This window comes from Engystomops pustulosus, chromosome 8 (assembly GCF_040894005.1).
Source record: "Engystomops pustulosus chromosome 8, aEngPut4.maternal, whole genome shotgun sequence".
Lineage (NCBI taxonomy): Eukaryota > Metazoa > Chordata > Amphibia > Anura > Leptodactylidae > Engystomops > Engystomops pustulosus.
Window position 1 is genome coordinate 115,175,549 of NC_092418.1, and position 21,326 is coordinate 115,196,874.

At 45.5% G+C, this 21,326-nt stretch overlaps 1 protein-coding gene across 3 annotated transcripts in view; it reads left to right on the plus strand.

The window, feature by feature from the left end:
• The window catches only part of WNT6 (Wnt family member 6), a 216,551-nt gene that overhangs the window by 98,168 nt on the left and 97,057 nt on the right, over window positions 1-21,326 (plus strand). The window contains exon 1 of one of the 3 annotated variants that reach the window (XM_072122327.1): window positions 14,307-14,757. The exons of 1 other annotated variant lie outside the window; for it this stretch is intronic. Coding sequence is in view for 1 of the 2 variants with exons in the window: in XM_072122324.1 (XP_071978425.1) it covers window positions 14,681-14,757 (77 nt within the window). In the remaining variant the exon portion in view is untranslated. Of the gene's footprint in view, window positions 1-14,306; window positions 14,758-21,326 lie in introns of those variants that run through there. One more of the 3 variants, XM_072122324.1, reaches the window with a different exon arrangement.

The following is a 21,326-nucleotide window of genomic DNA, read 5'->3' on the forward strand; positions in this document are numbered from 1 at the left end:
ATCTACTGGGGGCAGTGTGTGCCGGGGGCTACTTATGTACGGGGGGCAGTGTGTGCTTGGGCTACCTATCTACTGGGGGGTAGTGTGTGCTGGGGCTACCTATCTACCGGGGTGCAGTGTGTTCTGGGGCTACCTATCTACTGGGGGGCAGTGTGTGCTTGGGCTACCTATCTACTGGGGGGCAGTGTGTGCTGGGGGCTACTTATCTATTGGGGGACAGTTTGTGCTGGGGCTACCTATCTACCGGGGTGCAGTGTGTTCTGGGGCTACCTATCTACTGGGGGGCAGTGTGTGCTTGGGCTACCTATCTACTGGGGGGCAGTGTGTGCTGGGGGCTACTTATCTATTGGGGGACAGTGTGTGCTGGGACTAACTATTTGCTGAGGGGCAGTGTGTGCTTGGGCTACCTATCTACTGGGGGCAGTGTGTGCTGGGGCTACCTATCTACCGGGGTGCAGTGTGTTCTGAGGCTACCTATCTACTGGGGGGCAGTGTGTGCTCTGGCTACCTATCTACTGGGGGGCAGTGTGTACTCTGGCTACCTATCTACTGGGGGGCAGTGTGTGCTCTGGCTACCTATCTACTGGGGGGCAGTGTGTGCTGGGGCTACTAATCTACTGGGGGCAGTGTGTTCTGGGGCTACTTATCTACTGGGGGGCAGTGTGTTCTGGGGCTACCTATCTACTGGGGGGCAGTGTGTGCTCTGGCTACCTATCTACTGGGGGGCAGTGTGTACTCTGGCTACCTATCTACTGGGGGGCAGTGTGTGCTCTGGCTACCTATCTACTGGGGGGCAGTGTGTGCTGGGGCTACTAATCTACTGGGGGCAGTGTGTTCTGGGGCTACTTATCTACTGGGGAGCAGTGTGTTCTGGGGCTACCTATTTACTGGGGGGGGGGGCAATGTGTGCTCGGGCTACCTATCTACTGGGGGGCCAGTGTGCGCTGTGGCTAGCTATCTAATGGGGGGCAGTGTGTTCTGGGGCTACTAATATATTGGGGGGCCAGTGTGTGCTGGGGCTACCTATTTACTGGGAGGCAATGTGTGCTGGGTCTACATATTTACTGGGGAGGCATGTGCGGGGGCTCCATTCAGTATATACTAATGATACAGTGTTCATGTAATTTGTGCTTTTGTTACTGAATTAGGGGGTGCTGTATATATAATAATTTGTGGGTGCTGTACTGGCTACAATTCTACAATCTACAATTGTACAATCAGTCAGGGGCCCCAAAATTCCTAGTGGTGGCACTGCTCTCTGCAGCCAGTTTTAGGTATTAGTCCCTGGAGAGATGTGTAATCATACATGTATGCATGGTGTTAGTAGCAGCAGGACTGTGAGATCTGGATTTATATTCCAGGATAGTGCTCTGGACTCTTCCATAGCCTCACTTCCCCGCAGGCTTCTGATTGAATACTAAAGTAATGAGTCAGAGTAAAAGGAGCACAGCAGTGTGAGGACCTGCAGGTATATGGATAACCAGGGCTGCAAAATCAATTTTTCTCACTTTGGCCACTAGATGGCAACACAATATTGTCCAGCAGATGGCGTGGTGTTGGTAGCATGAGGCCCCATCCAGCAGTGAGGGTATACAGTCATATAGGAGTATACAGCAGCTATAAGTGGATAGAGACCACATGATGCTACAGATGGCGCAGCTCTGGATGCAGTCCATGCGAAGTCCTGATATAAAGAAGGAAAATATTATCAGACATTTTATATTTTCCTCTTTACATAAGACAAAACATTTCCAGCCCCAGGAATGTGAGCAATGACTTGTCTGCGGAGCCTGAGGCTGCAGGACTGGACCTCACCGGACTTGTCCTCCGCTGTGTGTGGTCTGATCCCAATCTAATAACTCAGGGATACCTGCTAAATACCATCCTGAGCCAGACAGGACTACTGCCCCCATCATCCTCCAGGGCCAAGCTCTGTATCTAAGTTATCATGTGGGATACTGCTGAGCTGTGTATCTAATGATGTGGGCTCTTGTCTGCTTAGTCATTGTATCTAATCCTATCATATGTGATACAGTCTGCTGAGCTGTATATCTAATCCTTACATACAGTATCTAAACCTTTCAGTAGTTCCATCCATACTTGTTGTATTGCTGGGGTGAGGTATCTAAGCCCAACCTGTGTAATATTGTGTTACTGAACTCATGTATCTAATCCTATCATGTGTGATATTGGCTGCTGAACTGATGTATCTAAGTCTATCATGTGTGGTACTGTCTGCTGAGCTTGTGTAACTAAGCCTGTCTTGTGCAATACTTTCTGCAGATGTATTGTATCTAAGCACGTTATGTTTGATATGTTTGATTTGTTGCTGAACTTCTGTATCTAAGCCCAGCATATGTGATACTTTCCGCTGACTAGCTACATTAAAGCTTGTGATACAGCGCACCCATGCGTATGACATGTTATGCCAGAGAAGAGTAGGTGTATCTAACCTTGTGTGTTGTTGAGCGGATGTATCTAAGCCTAGCTTGTGAGATACTTTCTGCAGAACTACTGTATCAAAGGCTATAATGTTTGATACAATGTAGCCAAGCCTATGAGGTGTCACACTGAGTGACTGTGATGCATCAATCATGTGTGATACTGTCTGAGAGCAGATGTATCTAATCCTATGTTGTGTGATTCCTTCTGCACAACTACCGCGTCAAAGGCTATAATGTTTGATACAATGTAGCTAAGCCTATGAGGTGCCACACTGTGTGGATGATGGGATGTATCCAATCCTATGTAGCGTGATACAGCCGCACGCAGCTGTACATTCCCCCATACATAATGTAATATATGAATCTTGTATCCTTCTTCTTTCTGCCTCCGGGGGTCTTAGCATGTAATTCCCGGCTCCTATGGATTGGATGAAATACCAGTGGTCTCCGGGACACATAATTGGAGCTGCATACTTGGGCTGTCAGAATGCAATGCAATAAGTTGCTTGCCCCCGGGGGTCTGCAGAGGTCAGGAGAAGCCCCTCACATGTCCCACTGATATTGAATCTGCCAGGATCTTGGGAATTCTGAGGATGAGCCGCACTCATCTGCCTCACGGGGGCTTAACATCAAAAGACCTCTCACCTCCTGATAATGAGCCTGCAGGTGATTGCACACAATTGTCTGCTCTGCAAAGGAATCCTGCAGCTGGCGAGGGCGGCATCAGCCAGGAATGTTCTCTGCCCACCACAGGTGTGCAGAAAGACCTCATTGTGGGGGACATGGGGGGGTCGTGAGACCCCCAAATGGGCAGTTTTAGGTGCATTGAGGTCAATGGGTGGTAGTATTCCCAACTTTGGCAAGCACAGTGCCCAGTTTCACTTAGCAGAGACTAATGGGTGCCCCCAGAGTTTGTTTGGGGTCTTCGGTTCAAAGGTTTTTATTTTCGGTGTACGATCTGTGGTCTTAGGGAATATGATGTGGAATATGATTAAGTTTTTAAAAAACTGTACTTCTAGGGGAACCATGACCACCCAAACCCAACCCGAGCGTGATCAAGTTTTGTAGACTTAACCTCCGGTCCTGAGATCCTCACACGTGTCAACCCACTTCCATACAGGAAGCCTTCCAGGACCTTTAAAGATCCTACCAAGGTCCATGAACTGCAGAACTAAAAGCGGGTCAGAAGGGATCCCCCTCCACTCCCCAAAAAGCTTGGATCTGGTACAAGATGTAAGCAGTAAATGTCAAGCCATTAAAAAAATGGGGACTCAGGGTCCAGTCCTAATCTGCTCTTATGTTTGGGGTCTGTGTTCCCTGATGTAGGGCGTGGGGATTGGCTTTGGGACATGTAATCATTTTGGTTCTGGTCTGGGGTCTGTAGTACTTTAGAGGGTCATCTCTAATTCTGCACTTGATGCTGCTTTGAGGGGTCTGTATAGGTGAAGGCGGCCTTGACTAGTGTCTGTACAGGCAGTCCCCGGGTTACATACAAGATAGGGACTGTAGGTTTGTTCTTAAGTTGAATTTGTATGTAAGTCGAAACTGTATATTTTATCATTGTAGTTCCCGACAATTTTTTTTTTTGCCCCAGTGACAATTGGAGTTTCACATTTTTTTGCTGTAATAGGACCAAGAATTATCAATAAAGCTTCATTGCAGACAATTTTAAGCTGATTATTGCAGTCTGGGACTATAGTAACATCCAGAGAGCTTCACCAGAGGTCACAGTGGGCAGAGGGGTCTGTCTGTAACTATGGGTTGTCTGTAAGTCGGGTGTCCTTAAGTAGGGGACCGCCTGTATTTTATTTTAATGGGGTCTGATCTTGGATCTGTATTAATAATGAAGGAATTATTATTATTATTATTATTTTAGGGGGGGTGGTCTGGGGTCTGTATTTATTCAAGACACTTTATCTGGCTTGTGTCTTAGTTTAGAGGGTCTGTATAGGCTTTGTATTTGTGTATAACAATTTGGGACTTTACTTTTTTGAGAGTCTGGATTCTATATTTATTCCTGAGGTCTGGATGCAGTTTAGGGGTCCGGTCTGGGTATAATAGGTCTGGGATCTACATCCATTTTGTGGTGTGATAAAGGGGGTCATATATACTTAAATGATGCTCCAATGCCCCAATTTGAGCACAAGAAGAGTTAATCCTGGAGGTCACCAGGGGTCGCCCGGCCTGTACTTCCCAGGTAATCAGATGCAGCAGGGTCTGGGCTGGGGGAGTGCAGATCCATGGGCTGCAGCCGGGGACCCCCTGGAGCTGAGCCTGTAAATTAGGATGACATGAGTTTTCTTATCGCCATGTTTCAGCAGCTCTTCAGGGGGACTTGGCGGGGCGACCCTCCTGCTCACCCGGCAGTCCTCAAACATAAATACATTAAAATTCTTCCACTGGGCTCAAGAATGTGCGAGGCCGTGAGGAAATAATGGATTTATAATTTATAACAACAAAGTCACTAAAGGAAGAGGGGAGAGTCCGGTTAGAGAAGCAAAGAGGGAGCCGCAGACCCCCACCCCACCGAGGGGTCATCTGCATAGACCTGTCCGCACTGCCATCAATCACCAGGGCGTATCACCTAAACGAGGGCTACCTGTCCATCATGGATGAAGAGCCTTAAGGCATATTCCAGTGATTTCAAATAATCCCATTTTCACAGGTTAACAATTAGGACCCCCAATACTCGTAAGCGCCATGTACCTTTAAGTAGAAGAAGCTGAGCCTGACAGTATAAGTATACAGATTGGGGAACAGGACCCCCGACTCTCGTAATCAATGGGGGTCCCTGAAGTCAGTTTGCCACTTATCGGAAAGTTTCCCCTATTATTCTGTAGATGCCGTAAAATGACTGGAGTGCCCCTTTAAAGGGTTAATCCCAGTTTACAATCTAACAGCAGCTTCTGTCACATTCTGGGGGTCAGTCCTCCGATCCCGATCATGAAGGGTCCATGACTCTCCCTTACAGTCCCTACTGGCAGATGGGGCAGGACCCGTCACTCACATGGCGGTGCGCGGATAATGTAAGCGGCTCGGCAGGTGTCGCCCAGATCTGGCAGCGCTTGTGTTTTCCCTCCAGTGTTTAGCTTGGATCCTAGGTTTTGTTTCGGTTATGGACATTAACTCATAATTCTCCACGTTGTTTAGATTCTGGGGTGTAATATCCGCAAGGTCCTGGAATAGCCTTAAGGGTGTCCAGATTTAAAGGATGAGAGAGACGGTTAAAGGCCCCGTGCACACGAATGTCGGGGGGACGTATGACGTACATACAGACAGCAATGGTCGCACGGAGTAATATGGTGCTGCATGTACCGCTCCTATCTTTCCCCATGTCACGGCGCAGTGCACCATGCATCTCTATGGAGAGGGGAGGGGTCACCCCGCCTCCTCTCCGTGGCGCCAGACATGTGCCTACGTGGCTACGGCCGGCCAATCACACGCTCGTGTACAGCCTTAGGGTGCATTTACATGTGGCGTAAAACGCAGAGAGAAATGAAGAGAGATTTGCCTATTTAAATTGCTGTTAACATTTGCGTTAACAAAACACAACAGTTAACACGTGTTAACATTATGTTAATAAATAATAATCTTTATTTCTATAACGCCTTCAAATTCCATGCATTAGCACATTGTTAACAAATGCGTCATGCGGTTGTGTTTTGTAAACTGTTGCATTTAGTTTTGAAATACATTAAACGCCACGTGTGAATGCTCCCTCATAAAACCATTTGTGGTCTGTTCTCGCTGTTGTATGTAGGTTTCAGCTGATTAAAGGGAAACTCCAGCCAATCATCCTATTCAAGGGACACAGGGTGTGAAACGGGAGGATCTGTGGGGGTCCGACTGCCGGGACGCAACGATCACAAGGTTCTCACTAATTCATGGAGCGGAATCCAATGCTCTTACCTAATGATCTGTATAGAGAAAGCTGCGGCCGCAGTATAACATTATCTCATGGTATAAGATACTTCTAAGAATCACGAGCAATTAATATTAATAATATTCTATCAAACCTATTTATATAAACTATAAATTATTATACAAAACAAAATAATGACAACCTAATTTCATCATATGAGATAATCCTCTATTAGTCCCACAGTGGGGAAATTCACGTAGTAATACTATATGATAGAATGTAAAGTCATATAGAAGTATAGAATATTTACGGATAGAATTCAGTGATATAAGACGGGGGGGGGGGGGGGGTCACAGATTGGACAATTGCTGTATATTGGGAAGTTGTACCAGTGATTTCTGTCCTGACAAGTACAAGCTCTCTGCCTCCCTCTACTGGCAGTACAAGAGAAGTACAGCTACACTGATGTATCTGATTGATCTGTTTCTAATATCTATGTAATTTCATATATATATATTGCCTATGTATATCTATTTATTTCTCTTTTTCTCTTTCTCATATCTATTTATCCAGGTGCCATGTACCGAGCTGTAGAAGCCGAGCAGATTGATATATAGTTTTGTGGGAAAGGTATCATTAACAGTATTAATTGTCCTTTATTGCTTGGGAGTCCAGTAGTAGGAGTGTAGATAGAGAATCTTTCCTGCATCTCTTTCCAGTGTGATGTTCCAGCCCCTTGTTACAGTACGGTATCTACATTGTAGCAGCAGCAGGGGACCCCCTGGAGAGGAGATACCCCCATTTACATTGTAGCAGCAGCAGGGGACCCCCTGGAGAGGAGATACCCCCATTTACATTGTAGCAGCAGCAGGGGACCCCCTGGAGAGGAGATACCCTCATCTACATTGTAGCAGCAGGGGACCCCCTGGAGTAAAGATACCCCCATCTACATTGTAGCAGCAGCAGGGGACCCCCTGGAGAGGAGATACCCCCATTTACATTGTAGCAGCAGCAGGGGACCCCCTGGAGAGGAGATACCCTCATCTACATTGTAGCAGCAGGGGACCCCCTGGAGTAAAGATACCCCCATCTACATTGTACCAGCAGCAGGGGACCCCCTGTAGTAGAGATACCCCCATCTACATTGTAGCAGCTGCAGAGGGGACCCCCTGGAGAGGAGATACCCCCATCTACATTGTAGCAGCAGGGGACCCCCTGGAGTAAAGATACCCCCATCTACATTGTAGCAGCAGCAGGGGACCCCCTGGAGAGGAGATACCCTCATCTACATTGTAGCAGCAGGGGACCCCCTGGAGTAGAGATACCCCCATCTACATTGTAGCAGCTGCAGAGGGGACCCCCTGTAGTAGAGATACCCCCATCTACATTGTAGCAGCTGCAGAGGGGACCCCCTGTAGTAGAGATACCCCCATCTACATTGTAGCAGCTGCAGAGGGGACCCCCTGGAGTAAAGATACCCCCATCTACATTGTAGCAGCAGCAACACTAATATAACAGACTCCACCCATTAGATCATTAGTTTTTCTTTTGTACTCTGCTCCTACCCGGATTTAGCAAATATCAGTTTGAACAGATGCATTATGGGACATCATTCCGCTATATTTAAAAAAAAAAATTCCAAAAATAACTACCGTACATTTGTGTTGTACAGCGTTTGGGTCCTAGGGGTACGTCCATGTAGCGTGATGTGATAAGGGACTGAAGACGCGGCCGTTGATTCTTTGAATGGACCACATTGACATCAGTCAGCCGCGGCCTCCTGCACCTGCTATGAGGATTTTTGGTTCTTGACCCCCCCCCCCTCTCTCCCATCCCATTATAAAATCCCAGTGCCGAAAATCAAAGGGATTATTTCATTCGCCTGCAGATCTGATAACCATTTACACCTGTCCTCCTGTCTCTGGCCACACCATTCACTATAAGGGGGGACCAGAGGCGCCCTCCCCCTCCTCCGCAGAAGAAGATCCTGGGATTTCAGCACTGGCTGCTGTCGCCCCATGTCAGGGTTATCTCTCACATGAGGACAGATCGCTCTTCAGGTGCACAATGAGCCCACCCGTAGCCTTCAAATACAGGATTGTTCCCCGGCTAAACGTGCAGCAGCCATATTATTAGTACGGACAAGAGCTCCTTCATGGGGGTGCACCCCCGGCCGGCCGCTCGCCCCCGCTGTGCACAGCTGTATTTGGCTGCAGGTGTTTAGTCTAGCACATAAAAAGCCATGGAGGTGCCGGACACCTGAGCGGACGGAGACCTTTGCCCTGGCATCTACTGGTGGTCATTAGAAAACAGGAACATGGAGACTAATCCGACACTGCCGCAATGTTGTCACAACACAAACAACAACAACAACCAGAGATTCCCAAACCCCTGACGCCCCAGGAGCCGGGCTGCAAGGGGTTAATGACGTGGGGGGGGGGGGGAAATCCATATTCTGAAAACAAATTTTATTAGAATTATCTTTGGTGTTTTCCAGGATTAGAAGAAAAAAAAACAAACCAAAAAAAAATCTCACAATATATAAAGTTTGTTTTCTAGAATAATATTTTTATGAACCTGGAAGTGGAAGAATTAAGCCAAAAAATTGGAGTCAAATGACTGAAAATGGAGATGTGACTATTTCTGAGAAAATTTGGATTGCTAATAAAGTTATTGGAATGTAGGAAAAAGTAAAAGAAGATAGAAGTCTGCAAAAATATATGAGAAAAATGACAAAAACTGAGACTCCTAATAACTAGGAGATAGAAAGAGCCAACTGCACAACGCAGCGCCAGCCGGTGTATAGTGGCCACTCCTGGTTATTGCAGGTCAGTAGTTATTGAGGTGAATGGGATCAGGAATACAGAGAACGGAGCAGTGAACTCCTGACTCCCTGAATGATGGGGGTCCCAAGGTGTCAGCCCCACACTAATCTGATACTGATGATCTATCCTGTGGATAGGTCGTTGATATCTAAATCTTGGAAAACATATCGCCCTCTAGACACCAGGGCCGGATGATATTTTACCCCTATGGTGTCACCCTCTCTATGATCAGCCAGGGTCATGGCGATTCCCATTCACATAAGATCGTGGTCCTGAATTTTGTACATTTTTGGTATTTCTTAGCGCCCCCTATGGACTCTAATCACACATCACTATCTGGATACATTGATGATTTGTATTGGAAAATTCCTCGAATGGAAAAAGTACATGTACCCGTCCGGACGTTGTTTCTTCATGTGATTGGGATCCCTTCATCCTCCGCAGATTTTGTGTCCTGCCTATTTGGCAAAGAATTCTTTTTTCCGACAATTTCTTTTTCCTATAAGCCGGAGGAGGATTCACCGGTGTCACTGCTTGTGCTGTAGACGTGCAATGTGGATCTATGTATCCCCTATTAGAGTATACGGGGGTTATACTCGGGATCCCTGCACTGACCCTTGTCTTTGAGGGATGACCCACTTATCCCCCATAAAAGCGCTGCAGACCCAATCTCTACAGGGGTCACAGTCAGGTGCGTCTCAGGCTCCTCCCATATTTTCCAGGTGTTGATGCCTCGGCTATGGGAGATGTAGGAAATTTACCCCTTTGTGTCCCAATAGAAGATCTGCAGAGACGTTCCAGCGCTGAGAGTATCCGGGTCAAAGTTCTCCATTATATCCATTTATCACGTTATTAATAAGAATTCCGGAAGAGTCTGAAACAAATGAACTTGTATCTGTCGTGTTCTGTATCTCTGGAAGAAAATTGATACTACTAAAGGGATATTCTCAATGCTAGAAGTTCTCTACTATTATGTACTTGTATCTATCCTGCTGGGCCGGTGGAGTTCTGTTTCCCAGGATATACTGCTCTGTGGCGGGTTTTAAGTCTCATTGTCACACAAATGCTGATACTGATGATGTCACCACGGAGAGACTGATGACATCACTGCATCACAGCCAGACACACAAGGATCTGATCCGGGCCACTTTCACCTGCATTGTCAGGAGAGATCAATGTCCTGGTGGGCTGGTGGTTCCATATAGCTAGTGTGTCTTGGTATCTTCTGAGGCTTCTTAGTTTAGCAGTGATAGATATTGGGGAGACTGCTCTCTTAATTTCAGAGTTGGTTATGTCACACAGTGTCGACTGGAGTTACATAGAAAAACTTGTCCTGGGGGTCCCACTCTTCATCAGGCCTTAGGAAATAGACCCTTGTAACCTCCAAAAGGTGGTCTGCAAGATTGCTGAAGCTCTTTATTGGGTAAGAGCCTGGAGCCGTCCTCTAGTGGGCAGGTCTGACACTGAGGTGACATAGATAAGCATGATGACATCACCCAGCCTGCAGTGTGACATCATCACAGCTTCGGCTGCAGCCAAGTCTCCAAACAGAATCCAATCTAGTCCACTGTCCCCTGAATGTTTGCGTAGCTTACTGCCCAGGTGGGCTGGTGGTTCCCACAGTCATGTGACCCCTAGTGTATCAGGCGCTGATGCCATGACCCTTTGGACATTTTCGGTCCAGCAATTCTTGGCCGTCTTCTAGTAGCAGCCATGATGTTTGGTCCTACAGTGTGACACTCCAGCTACTGGTTATTGTGCTGGGTTACAGGATGAAGTCTGGGGCCCATATCGAAAGAAGTGCAGATCGTGTAAATTAGATTGCTAGCTCTTGGTACGCAGTTGTCTCTCACCCTGCTTTACACAGAAGAAACAATGGCTCTTCCACAGATCATAAAATATCCGCCGACTGCAGAACGTGAATGGAAGAAATAAACATTTATATGAATATTTCGTAATCCGGGGGCGAGCTCCATAAATCTCCGGGACTGGGGGGGTATGTGCCCGGCTGGTGAGGATTTATCCCCGTCCGCTCGCTCACAGCCAGTGTTTGTGTAATGGAAGACACAAAAAAATGGATTTTCTAAACTGATTCATAGAAAAAGTGGAATCTTAACAGGTCGGGAATTGTGAAATTGTACATTGTATCCAAAGGGTTTGCAGGGGCACTTAAAGGGGAACTCTGCCTGTAAGTAACTAAAGGTGAGAAATAATTTACAACTTCGGGCCATATTTATTAAGTGTTTGAGCCAGTTTTCTGTTTGACTCTGCGCTCCGGCCCACATTTATCAAAACCAGTGCAGTCTGTGCTATGTGCAGTTTGCCTGTAAAGTGTACAGGGGGCGCCAGATTCATCAAAACTGGTGGCGGGTCTTCAGTAACCTGGTGCATTGCTGGCACCTGTGGCCCTCTGTGTTAAAGGTGCACCACAAAAAAGTTGGTGAACAATTCCCGATCAGTGCAGGGGCGCCAGATTCATTAAGACCTTGGGCCAATTTTGATGAATCTGGCGCCCCCTGCACACCCCACTGGCAAATTGCACATAGTACAGACTGCACTGGTTTTGATAAATGTGTCCCAAATGTGTTTGAATTCCTTTTCATTGTTAAGATCTCTGCTTGCTGCCCTGGTATAGGAACATACTAGTTCCAAACTCACCATAGACTTCTCACAGTTGGGTATTTGTTACAGTTGCATTATGTCTCTTTTGTTTCCTGCTCATCAGTGATCTGTAGTTCAGGGTCATAAGTGATCAATATCTGATCTGTTGGGGGCAAGACGATCATCCAAGATTGCTATGTCCTTTTCATTCTTTATCTAACACAGCGCCATACATTGCATAGTGGCCATACTTGGTATTGCATTGACTTTAATATGACTGAGCTGAGAGCGGGCCACATTAAGAATTGAGGGGTCAGGTGTGAGAACCCCACCGAGCTGATACTGATCACCTATGTGTAGGATAGATGAATACCCCGGTAAGATCACAGAGGATTGTCTAGACAATTGTAGCTGATTTAGTATCTTGTAGCGGTTCTGTTATATCTGCTGATTTACATAGGACTCGCTTAGATCCAATTCATGAAAACATCACCATGACAAATCCAGCTCGTCCTGACCTGTTATCATTGGGGATCCCCTGAATGCACGTCCTCCTATACAGATGTTCGTCACTTGGCACCATGTGATGTGACATTGTAATAATTTACATAGGACTGCAGGTAAAGCGGCTGCACTATCCTAAATGCAATCAAAGACAAATTCATCTCTGCTGCATCTTCACTGTGAGTAGTATAATCCACTACAAGACATGTTAGGTCTGTGTATACATAGATGGGGGAGGGAGAAGTCCTGTTGGTATTAGATCCATTTTTCAGATGTTATTGCTGAGCAGCAAATTACTGCCCCCCCCCCCCCCCCATATGTACAAGATCCGGCCCGGGGCTACAGGTGAATCACTGACAGGCGGCAGGAGGCAAAACCCATTTTTAATAGACTGACAGAGAAAATGATTGACATATTCACAGGGCGACCTCTGCTCTCCGAATTTACACAACCGCTGCTACCTGGAGACATCATGGAGGATCGTTGGGTTTACGAAACAATCATGTGATCATATAACCTGCCATTATATGACACAAGGAAAATCAGGGGTTAAATCGGGTCCTTGCAGGACTACAAGTTGCAGCATGGCTTTGAATGACATCACCTGTCGCTGCAGTTTTTGGAGGTGCTTCACGTACAAGAATTTGGCGCCGTTGCTGTGCTGCACAGACCTGTCGGAGCAGGGCACATACATGCTGGGAAATGCTGCAGCTACACACCAGCAGATACATCAGACATGTCCACAGGACTCCATACACATGACCGAGGTGTCCTTCTAGCCTCTGCGTGTGCAGCTAGGAAATTACCGCAGACGGCTAAGACCCTGTTCACATCTGTCCTCTAACTTCCATTGTTCTGCTCCGGTTAGACAACAGCGATAATGTCCGATAATTAAAATTATGGACACAAACACAGCCCAAAACATCCCACTGACTAAAATGGGGTTTTGCTGATTCCGTATAATAATGTTTGTTACTTAAAAGGCAATTTTTTTACAATGAGACCTCCAGTTCTTGAAGGTTCTTGAAGGTGTACAGATTCCATATAGTACCCAATATATATATTACATCCCAGATTACATGCCAGAGGTATACAGTACATCCATATATACACACAGTAATTTTCCCATTGTATACATGGAAAGCCTCATTGACATTTATACTATAACTTTTTACTTAATGGAAAATCCTTCTTCACTTTATTCCTGATTGTCAGATTGGAGACCAATAACAGAGATCCCATCGTGTTATGATGTGAACTCTATGAATGAGGCACAGAACTATCCAGAATTACAGCCTGGATTATCCTCCAGAGCAGAATTCACACTGCAGCTGACTGATGGAAGTGATTAGATATCTTGTATCATGCAGGAGCCTGTACTCCCCATCATATTCTACCATGTCTGATGTAGATATTATTATATCATTATATTGTGCAGACCCTGAACAAGCAGCACATCCTGGGAGATTCTGAACTGATTGCTGAATTCCTATAGGCAGAATACTTGTATTTTGTTAATGGTCACTCATTGATTCATGTAATGGGGGCAGACACCCAATTAAAGGACCATCATTCACAATATCCCTGCTCCTAAATTCCTCCACCCCCCCCCCCCCAGCAGGTCTCCCCATGTCTGACCTGCTGCTCTTATCTCTCCTTCTCCTCTTCCATCAGTAGATAACCTCTGCCCAGGAGCTGCCACCTGCAGGGACTTCATTCCTGGGAAGTTTGCGGCCCCTCTGATTCCTCCCCTTACCATCTCACTGATGGGGGTTTGTTACTTTGTAGCATTTTTTCCCCTCTACCTTCATTTATCATCTGTTGCAGTTTGGAGAAATGTATTTTATTTAATCCTCCCATTCTCTCCTCCCTGCAGGAGGAAGACACTGCCAAGTCTCTGCATTCTTCTACAAACTTGTGAATGACAGGGGGAGATTTTGGGTCTGGTAGCTGGGGAGCAGTGCATTTCACCTGTGCCACCCCCCTGCTGCTGCCACACCCTGCCCTACCTGTATAGTGCCCATGCCATGTGCATTGTCCCACTATCTGCCCCCTCACCATGCAGGGCAATGCACAATTAATAATTCTTATCCACCTCCCTCTATCTCTTCCCTCCTCCTTGTCTTTCATCTCTCCACCCACGACCCTTGTGTGTTCCTCCCAAATCTTGCTCCCCTTTCTTAGCTCTGCGCTTGCAGGACAGTCTATGCTACCTGGATCCTGCAGCCCCCTGTCCCCAGCACTTGCTGAGTGTCCTCCCACCTCTTCTCCATCCCCATAGGGAGAAAAAGTGAACAATCCAGGCATTCCTAGGAGTCTTCTACTTGTTGATGTAGCTCCTTGTGAGTTCTTGGCTGCCTCCCCTTTGGAAGAAGCAGAAGGAGCTATAAATCCATCTCATCTGTCTGGGGAAATTGTCTTAGCTCACCTTTCCCAGAGCCACCATGATGCCCCTGTCCAGGACTCAGCTGGGTCTCTTCTTCATCCTCCTGTGTCCTGCCAACATCATAGGACTGTGGTGGTGAGTAGATCCCAGCAGCAATGGTGATGATGATGATGATAACCCTGGCTGACTTATCCCACAAGCTCTCACTTGTCCCTCTCCACATGCCCAAGATATTTGATGAAGGTTCTCCACAGCAAGCAGAGATCTGTTTGGGGTTAGTCCTCAATGTTTTGTCAGGAGCAGAGTGAGGAGATGTCTAGGAGCTCTAGAGATCAGTGACATAATGCTCAGGACGCAGACACTGGAGCTGATGAAAGACTGGGGAGCAATGCTCTGCTGCGCCCTGACAGCCCTGGGATTACATGTGATGGCTAAAAATAACAAATACTCTGCAGCGGCTGATGGAGATGGAGCAATCCTCTGCAGTGGTGGAATGGTCTGGCACTGAAGGGTTAGACACGGCAGATGCTTTGGCATTGGAACTACACCTCTCAGCAGCTGTTTGACAACTTGATGGGAGTGGTAGTTCTAATAGTAGAGATAGAACTATCTGGGAATTGTAGTCCTGATAGAGAATGATAGGTGTTGTAGTTCTGAAAGTAAAGACTAAACGAGCTGGGATTTGTAATTCTTATTGCAGAGATAGAATTTGATGGGAGTCGTAGTTCTCATAGTAGAGATAGAACTCTGGGAATTGTTCCTATTGATAGTGATGGGAGTTGTAGTTCTGATAGAGATAGAAAGTGATGGGAGTTGTAGTTCTGATAGAGATAGAAAGTGATGGGAGTTGTAGTTCTGGTATTAGAGATACAACTTGATGGGAGGTGTAATTCTGATAGTAGAGGTAAATCTAGGTGGGAGTTGTAGTCCGGATCTGTGGTTATGGGCAGGTTACACAGATGGAATGTAATATTTTACAGTAATTATATGTACATTATTGTTTGCAATAAAACTGTGAATAAAGTTATTTGGGATCCCAGAGCCACCACAATGCTGAGAGTTGTAGTTCTTCTATGCACATTGCGCTGGCTGGAGAACTAGAAGTCTCATCATGCACAGTGACCCCATTTCTCCTGACAATTGCACTATGGGATATTTGGACTACAGTCCTCAGCATCCAGTGCCTCCTGGGGGTGAGGAATCCACACATTGCAATGTTCTAGAGCTTAAAGGGCATTTACCACCAGGATGAAGCACTGTATGCAAATGAGTCCGAGTGGCTCCTGGATTCATAGGTGTAAATAGTGCCTGGAGCCCCTCAGACTCATTTGCATACAGTCCTTCATCCTGGTGATGAGTGTCCTTTAATGAATGGAGGAAACATTGACTCGTTGCAACGTTATTGCAACAGGAAATGCTGGAGCTTGTAGTTCCATCCACATGAGAAATAGAATCAATGACCCTCTTGCTTCTGGGCACCAGCACTGGCACTGGTGGCATAAAGTAAAAGGAGAATGCACTGCTAAGCATGCTGGGACTTGTAGTTCAGTCACTGTCTGGAAGCCAGTTGCCACTGTGCAATGGTTATGTTGTGTATGCTGCAGCACTACAAGATTCAGCATGCCCAGCACTGATGGGGGAGGGAGCAGGTGGTTAGTGAAATCCTCACAGTATTTTTTTATCTCTTCAGTAAATTAATTATTAGCCAGAAAAGTTTATAAAATATTTTATCTCTCAAACAAGTTCAGACGAGTCTGGAAATAAACGGGTTAAACCACTTTGTGGCCACATCAGGCAGGGGAAGGGTTAACCATGAGGGTGACCTGGGAGAGGGGTCTCCTACATAGATCCGCAGGTCTTCATTTTAGACTTGGGGAGGAATGATCAGATCAATAAACCTAGAGAGATAAAGGGGGTGAGGGGCTCAGGTTTCCTCTCCCCAAGAGCTTGCACTCTAGTCTGTGCCTCATTGGGTTGATCATGGTATTGCTTTGCCACCTGTATGCCCCTATACAATTCCTGAAAATGATCATAACTTTTGCCAAGGAGGATCAGATATATCTATATATAGGTAACAATCTATCCGACTGCTGTGTATGTGCACACGTTGCGGTATAGTTACAGAATACGGTAGATTGTAGTGTATGTGCACACGTTGCGGTATAGTTACAGAATACGGTAGATAGTAGTGTATGTGCACACGTTGCGGTATAGTTACAGAATACGGTAGATTGTAGTGTATGTGCACACGTTGCGGTATAGTTACAGAATACGGCAGGATTGTAGTGTATGTGCACACGTTGCGGTATAGTTACAGAATACGGTAGATTGTAGTGTATGTGCACACGTTGCGGTATAGTTACAGAATACGGTAGATTGTAGTGTATGTGCACACGTTGCGGTATAGTTACAGAATACGGTAGATTGTAGTGTATGTGCACACGTTGCGGTATAGTTACAGAATACGGTAGATTGTAGTGTATGTGCACACGTTGCGGTATAGTTACAGAATACGGTAGGATTGTAGTGTATGTGCACACGTTGCGGTATAGTTACAGAATACGGTAGATTGTAGTGTATGTGCACACGTTGCGGTATAGTTACAGAATACGGCAGGATTGTAGTGTATCTGCACACGTTGCGGTAAAGTTACAGAATACGGTAGGATTGTAGTGTATGTGCACACGTTGCGGTATAGTTACAGAATACGGTAGATTGTGGTGTATGTGCACACGTTGCGGTATAGTTACAGAATACAGTAGGATTGTAGTGTATGTGCACACGTTGCGGTATAGTTACAGAATACGGTAGATTGTAGTGTATGTGCACAAGTTGCGGTATAGTTACAGAATACGGTAGGATTGTGGTGTATGTGCACACGTTGCGGTATAGTTACAGAATACGGTAGATTGTAGTGTATGTGCACACGTTGCGGTATAGTTACAGAATACGGTAGGATTGTGGTGTATGTGCACACGTTGCGGTATAGTTACAGAATACGGTAGGATTGTGGTGTATGTGCACACGTTGCGGTATAGTTACAGAATACGGTAGATTGTAGTGTATGTGCACACGTTGCGGTATAGTTACAGAATACGGTAGGATTGTGGTGTATGTGCACACGTTGCGGTATAGTTACAGAATACGGTAGATTGTGGTGTATGTGCACACGTTGCGGTATAGTTACAGAATACAGTAGGATTGTAGTGTATGTGCACACGTTGCGGTATAGTTACAGAATACGGTAGATTGTAGTGTATGTGCACAAGTTGCGGTATAGTTACAGAATACGGTAGGATTGTAGTGTATGTGCACACGTTGCGGTATAGTTACAGAATACGGTAGGATTGTGGTGTATGTGCATACGTTGCGGTATAGTTACAGAATACGGTAGGATTGTGGTGTATGTGCACACGTTGCGGTATAGTTACAGAATACGGTAGATTGTGGTGTATGTGCACACGTTGCGGTATAGTTACAGAATACGGTAGGATTGTGGTGTACGTGCACACGTTGCGGTATAGTTACAGAATACGGTAGATTGTGGTGTACGTGCACACGTTGCGGTATAGTTACAGAATACGGTAGATTGTGGTGTATGTGCACACGTTGCGGTATAGTTACAGAATACGGTAGATTGTGGTGTATGTGCACACGTTGCGGTATAGTTACAGAATACGGTAGATTGTAGTGTATGTGCACACGTTGCGGTATAGTTACAGAATACGGTAGATTGTGGTGTATGTGCACACGTTGCGGTATAGTTACAGAATACGGTAGGATTGTGGTGTATGTGCACACGTTGCGGTATAGTTACAGAATACGGTAGATTGTGGTGTATGTGCACACGTTGCGGTATAGTTACAGAATACGGTAGATTGTGGTGTATGTGCACACGTTGCGGTATAGTTACAGAATACGGTAGGATTGTAGTGTATGTGCACACGTTGCGGTATAGTTACAGAATACGGTAGGATTGTGGTGTATGTGCACACGTTGCGGTATAGTTACAGAATACGGCAGGATTGTAGTGTATCTGCACACGTTGCGGTAAAGTTACAGAATACGGTAGGATTGTAGTGTATGTGCATACGTTGCGGTATAGTTACAGAATACGGTAGGATTGTGGTGTATGTGCACACGTTGCGGTATAGTTACAGAATACGGTAGATTGTGGTGTATGTGCACACGTTGCGGTATAGTTACAGAATACAGTAGGATTGTAGTGTATGTGCATACGTTGCGGTATAGTTACAGAATACGGTAGATTGTAGTGTATGTGCACACGTTGCGGTATAGTTACAGAATACGGTAGGATTGTAGTGTATGTGCACACGTTGCGGTATAGTTACAGAATACGGTAGGATTGTGGTGTATGTGCACACGTTGCGGTATAGTTACAGAATACGGTAGGATTGTGGTGTATGTGCACACGTTGCGGTATAGTTACAGAATACGGTAGGATTGTAGTGTATGTGCACACGTTGCGGTATAGTTACAGAATACGGTAGGATTGTGGTGTATGTGCACACGTTGCGGTATAGTTACAGAATACGGTAGGATTGTAGTGTATGTGCACACGTTGCGGTATAGTTACAGAATACGGTAGGATTGTGGTGTATGTGCACACGTTGCGGTATAGTTACAGAATACGGTAGGATTGTGGTGTATGTGCACACGTTGCGGTATAGTTACAGAATACGGTAGGATTGTGGTGTATGTGCACACGTTGCGGTATAGTTACAGAATACGGTAGGATTGTAGTGTATGTGCACACGTTGTGGTATAGTTACAGAATACGGTAGATTGTAGTGTATGTGCACACGTTGCGGTATAGTTACAGAATACGGTAGATTGTAGTGTATGTGCACACGTTGTGGTATAGTTACAGAATACGGCAGGATTGTAGTGTATGTGCACACGTTGTGGTATAGTTACAGAATACGGTAGATTGTAGTGTATGTGCATACGTTGCGGTATAGTTACAGAATACGGCAGGATTGTAGTGTATGTGCACACGTTGCGGTATAGCTACAGAATACGGTAGGATTGTAGTGTATGTGCACACGTTGCGGTATAGTTACAGAATACGGTAGATTGTAGTGTATCTGCACACGTTGTGGTATAGTTACAGAATACGGCAGGATTGTAGTGTATGTGCACACGTTGTGGTATAGTTACAGAATACGGTAGATTGTAGTGTATGTGCACACGTTGCGGTATAGTTACAGAATACGGTAGATTGTAGTGTATCTGCACACGTTGCGGTATAGTTACAGAATACGGTAGATTGTAGTGTATGTGCACACGTTGCGGTATAGTTACAGAATACGGTAGGATTGTGGTGTATGTGCACACGTTGCGGTATAGTTACAGAATACGGTAGATTGTAGTGTATGTGCACACGTTGCGGTATAGTTACAGAATACGGTAGATTGTAGTGTATCTGCACACGTTGCGGTATAGTTACAGAATACGGTAGATTGTAGTGTATGTGCACACGTTGCGGTATAGTTACAGAATACGGTAGGATTGTGGTGTATGTGCACACGTTGCGGTATAGTTACAGAATACGGTAGGATTGTAGTGTATGTGCACACGTTGCGGTATAGCTACAGAATACGGCAGGATTGTAGTGTATGTGCACACGTTGCGGTATAGTTACAGAATACGGTAGATTGTAGTGTATGTGCACACGTTGCGGTATAGTTACAGAATACGGCAGGATTGTAGTGTATGTGCACACGTTGCGGTATAGCTACAGAATACGGCAGGATTGTAGTGTATGTGCACACGTTGCGGTATAGTTACAGAATACGGCAGGATTGTAGTGTATGTGCACACGTTGCGGTATAGTTACAGAATACGGCAGGATTGTAGTGTATGTGCACACGTTGCGGTATAGTTACAGAATACTGGAGAAGTGTGTATGGGATTGATGACAATCTTATACACATATCACTGCTGATTTTTCACAGCAAATAAGTGACCCGACAATCTTTGCAGTGAACAGTTAGAGCTCCACCTACTGGCTGCGGCAGAATTGGGATTTTAGCTTGTTAGCTGATGCTTACAGAATGGCTGCGGGAGTACAGCAACACAACATGTGCAGACACCCTAAAAGGGAAGTTTAGTATAAGATAACAAAAGCTGCTATATAAAAACAGCGCCACACCTGCCTATAGGCTGGATCCTGTATTGCAGTGAAGTCCCATTCACAACACCAGACACAAGCCATGGACAGGTGTGGAGCTACTTCTGGAACATAGAAGTCATGTTTTTCTAATGATGGACTTATTCCCTTTTAACCTCAACCTGTCATGTGATGAGCTCTGACCCATTGGTTCACAATGTAACCTTATGGTATAAATACTGACTTGTTACTTTATGTTACATTGTGTATTCAATGCAGAGTGTGTATTACCCTGGCCCTGTGCGCCATCCCCTCTCCTCACCTGTAGGTGGCGCTGCTGCTGTTATAGCCATTGCAGAGATTCAATCACTGACTACCAATAGTGGCAACAATAGTCATAATAATAGAAATAACAATAGTAATAACAATAGTAATAACAATAGTCATAATAATAGAAATAACAATAGTAATAACAATAGTAATAACAATAGTGATAACAATAGAAATAACAATAGACATAACAATAGTAATAACAATAGAAATAACAATAGCAACAACAATAGTCATAATT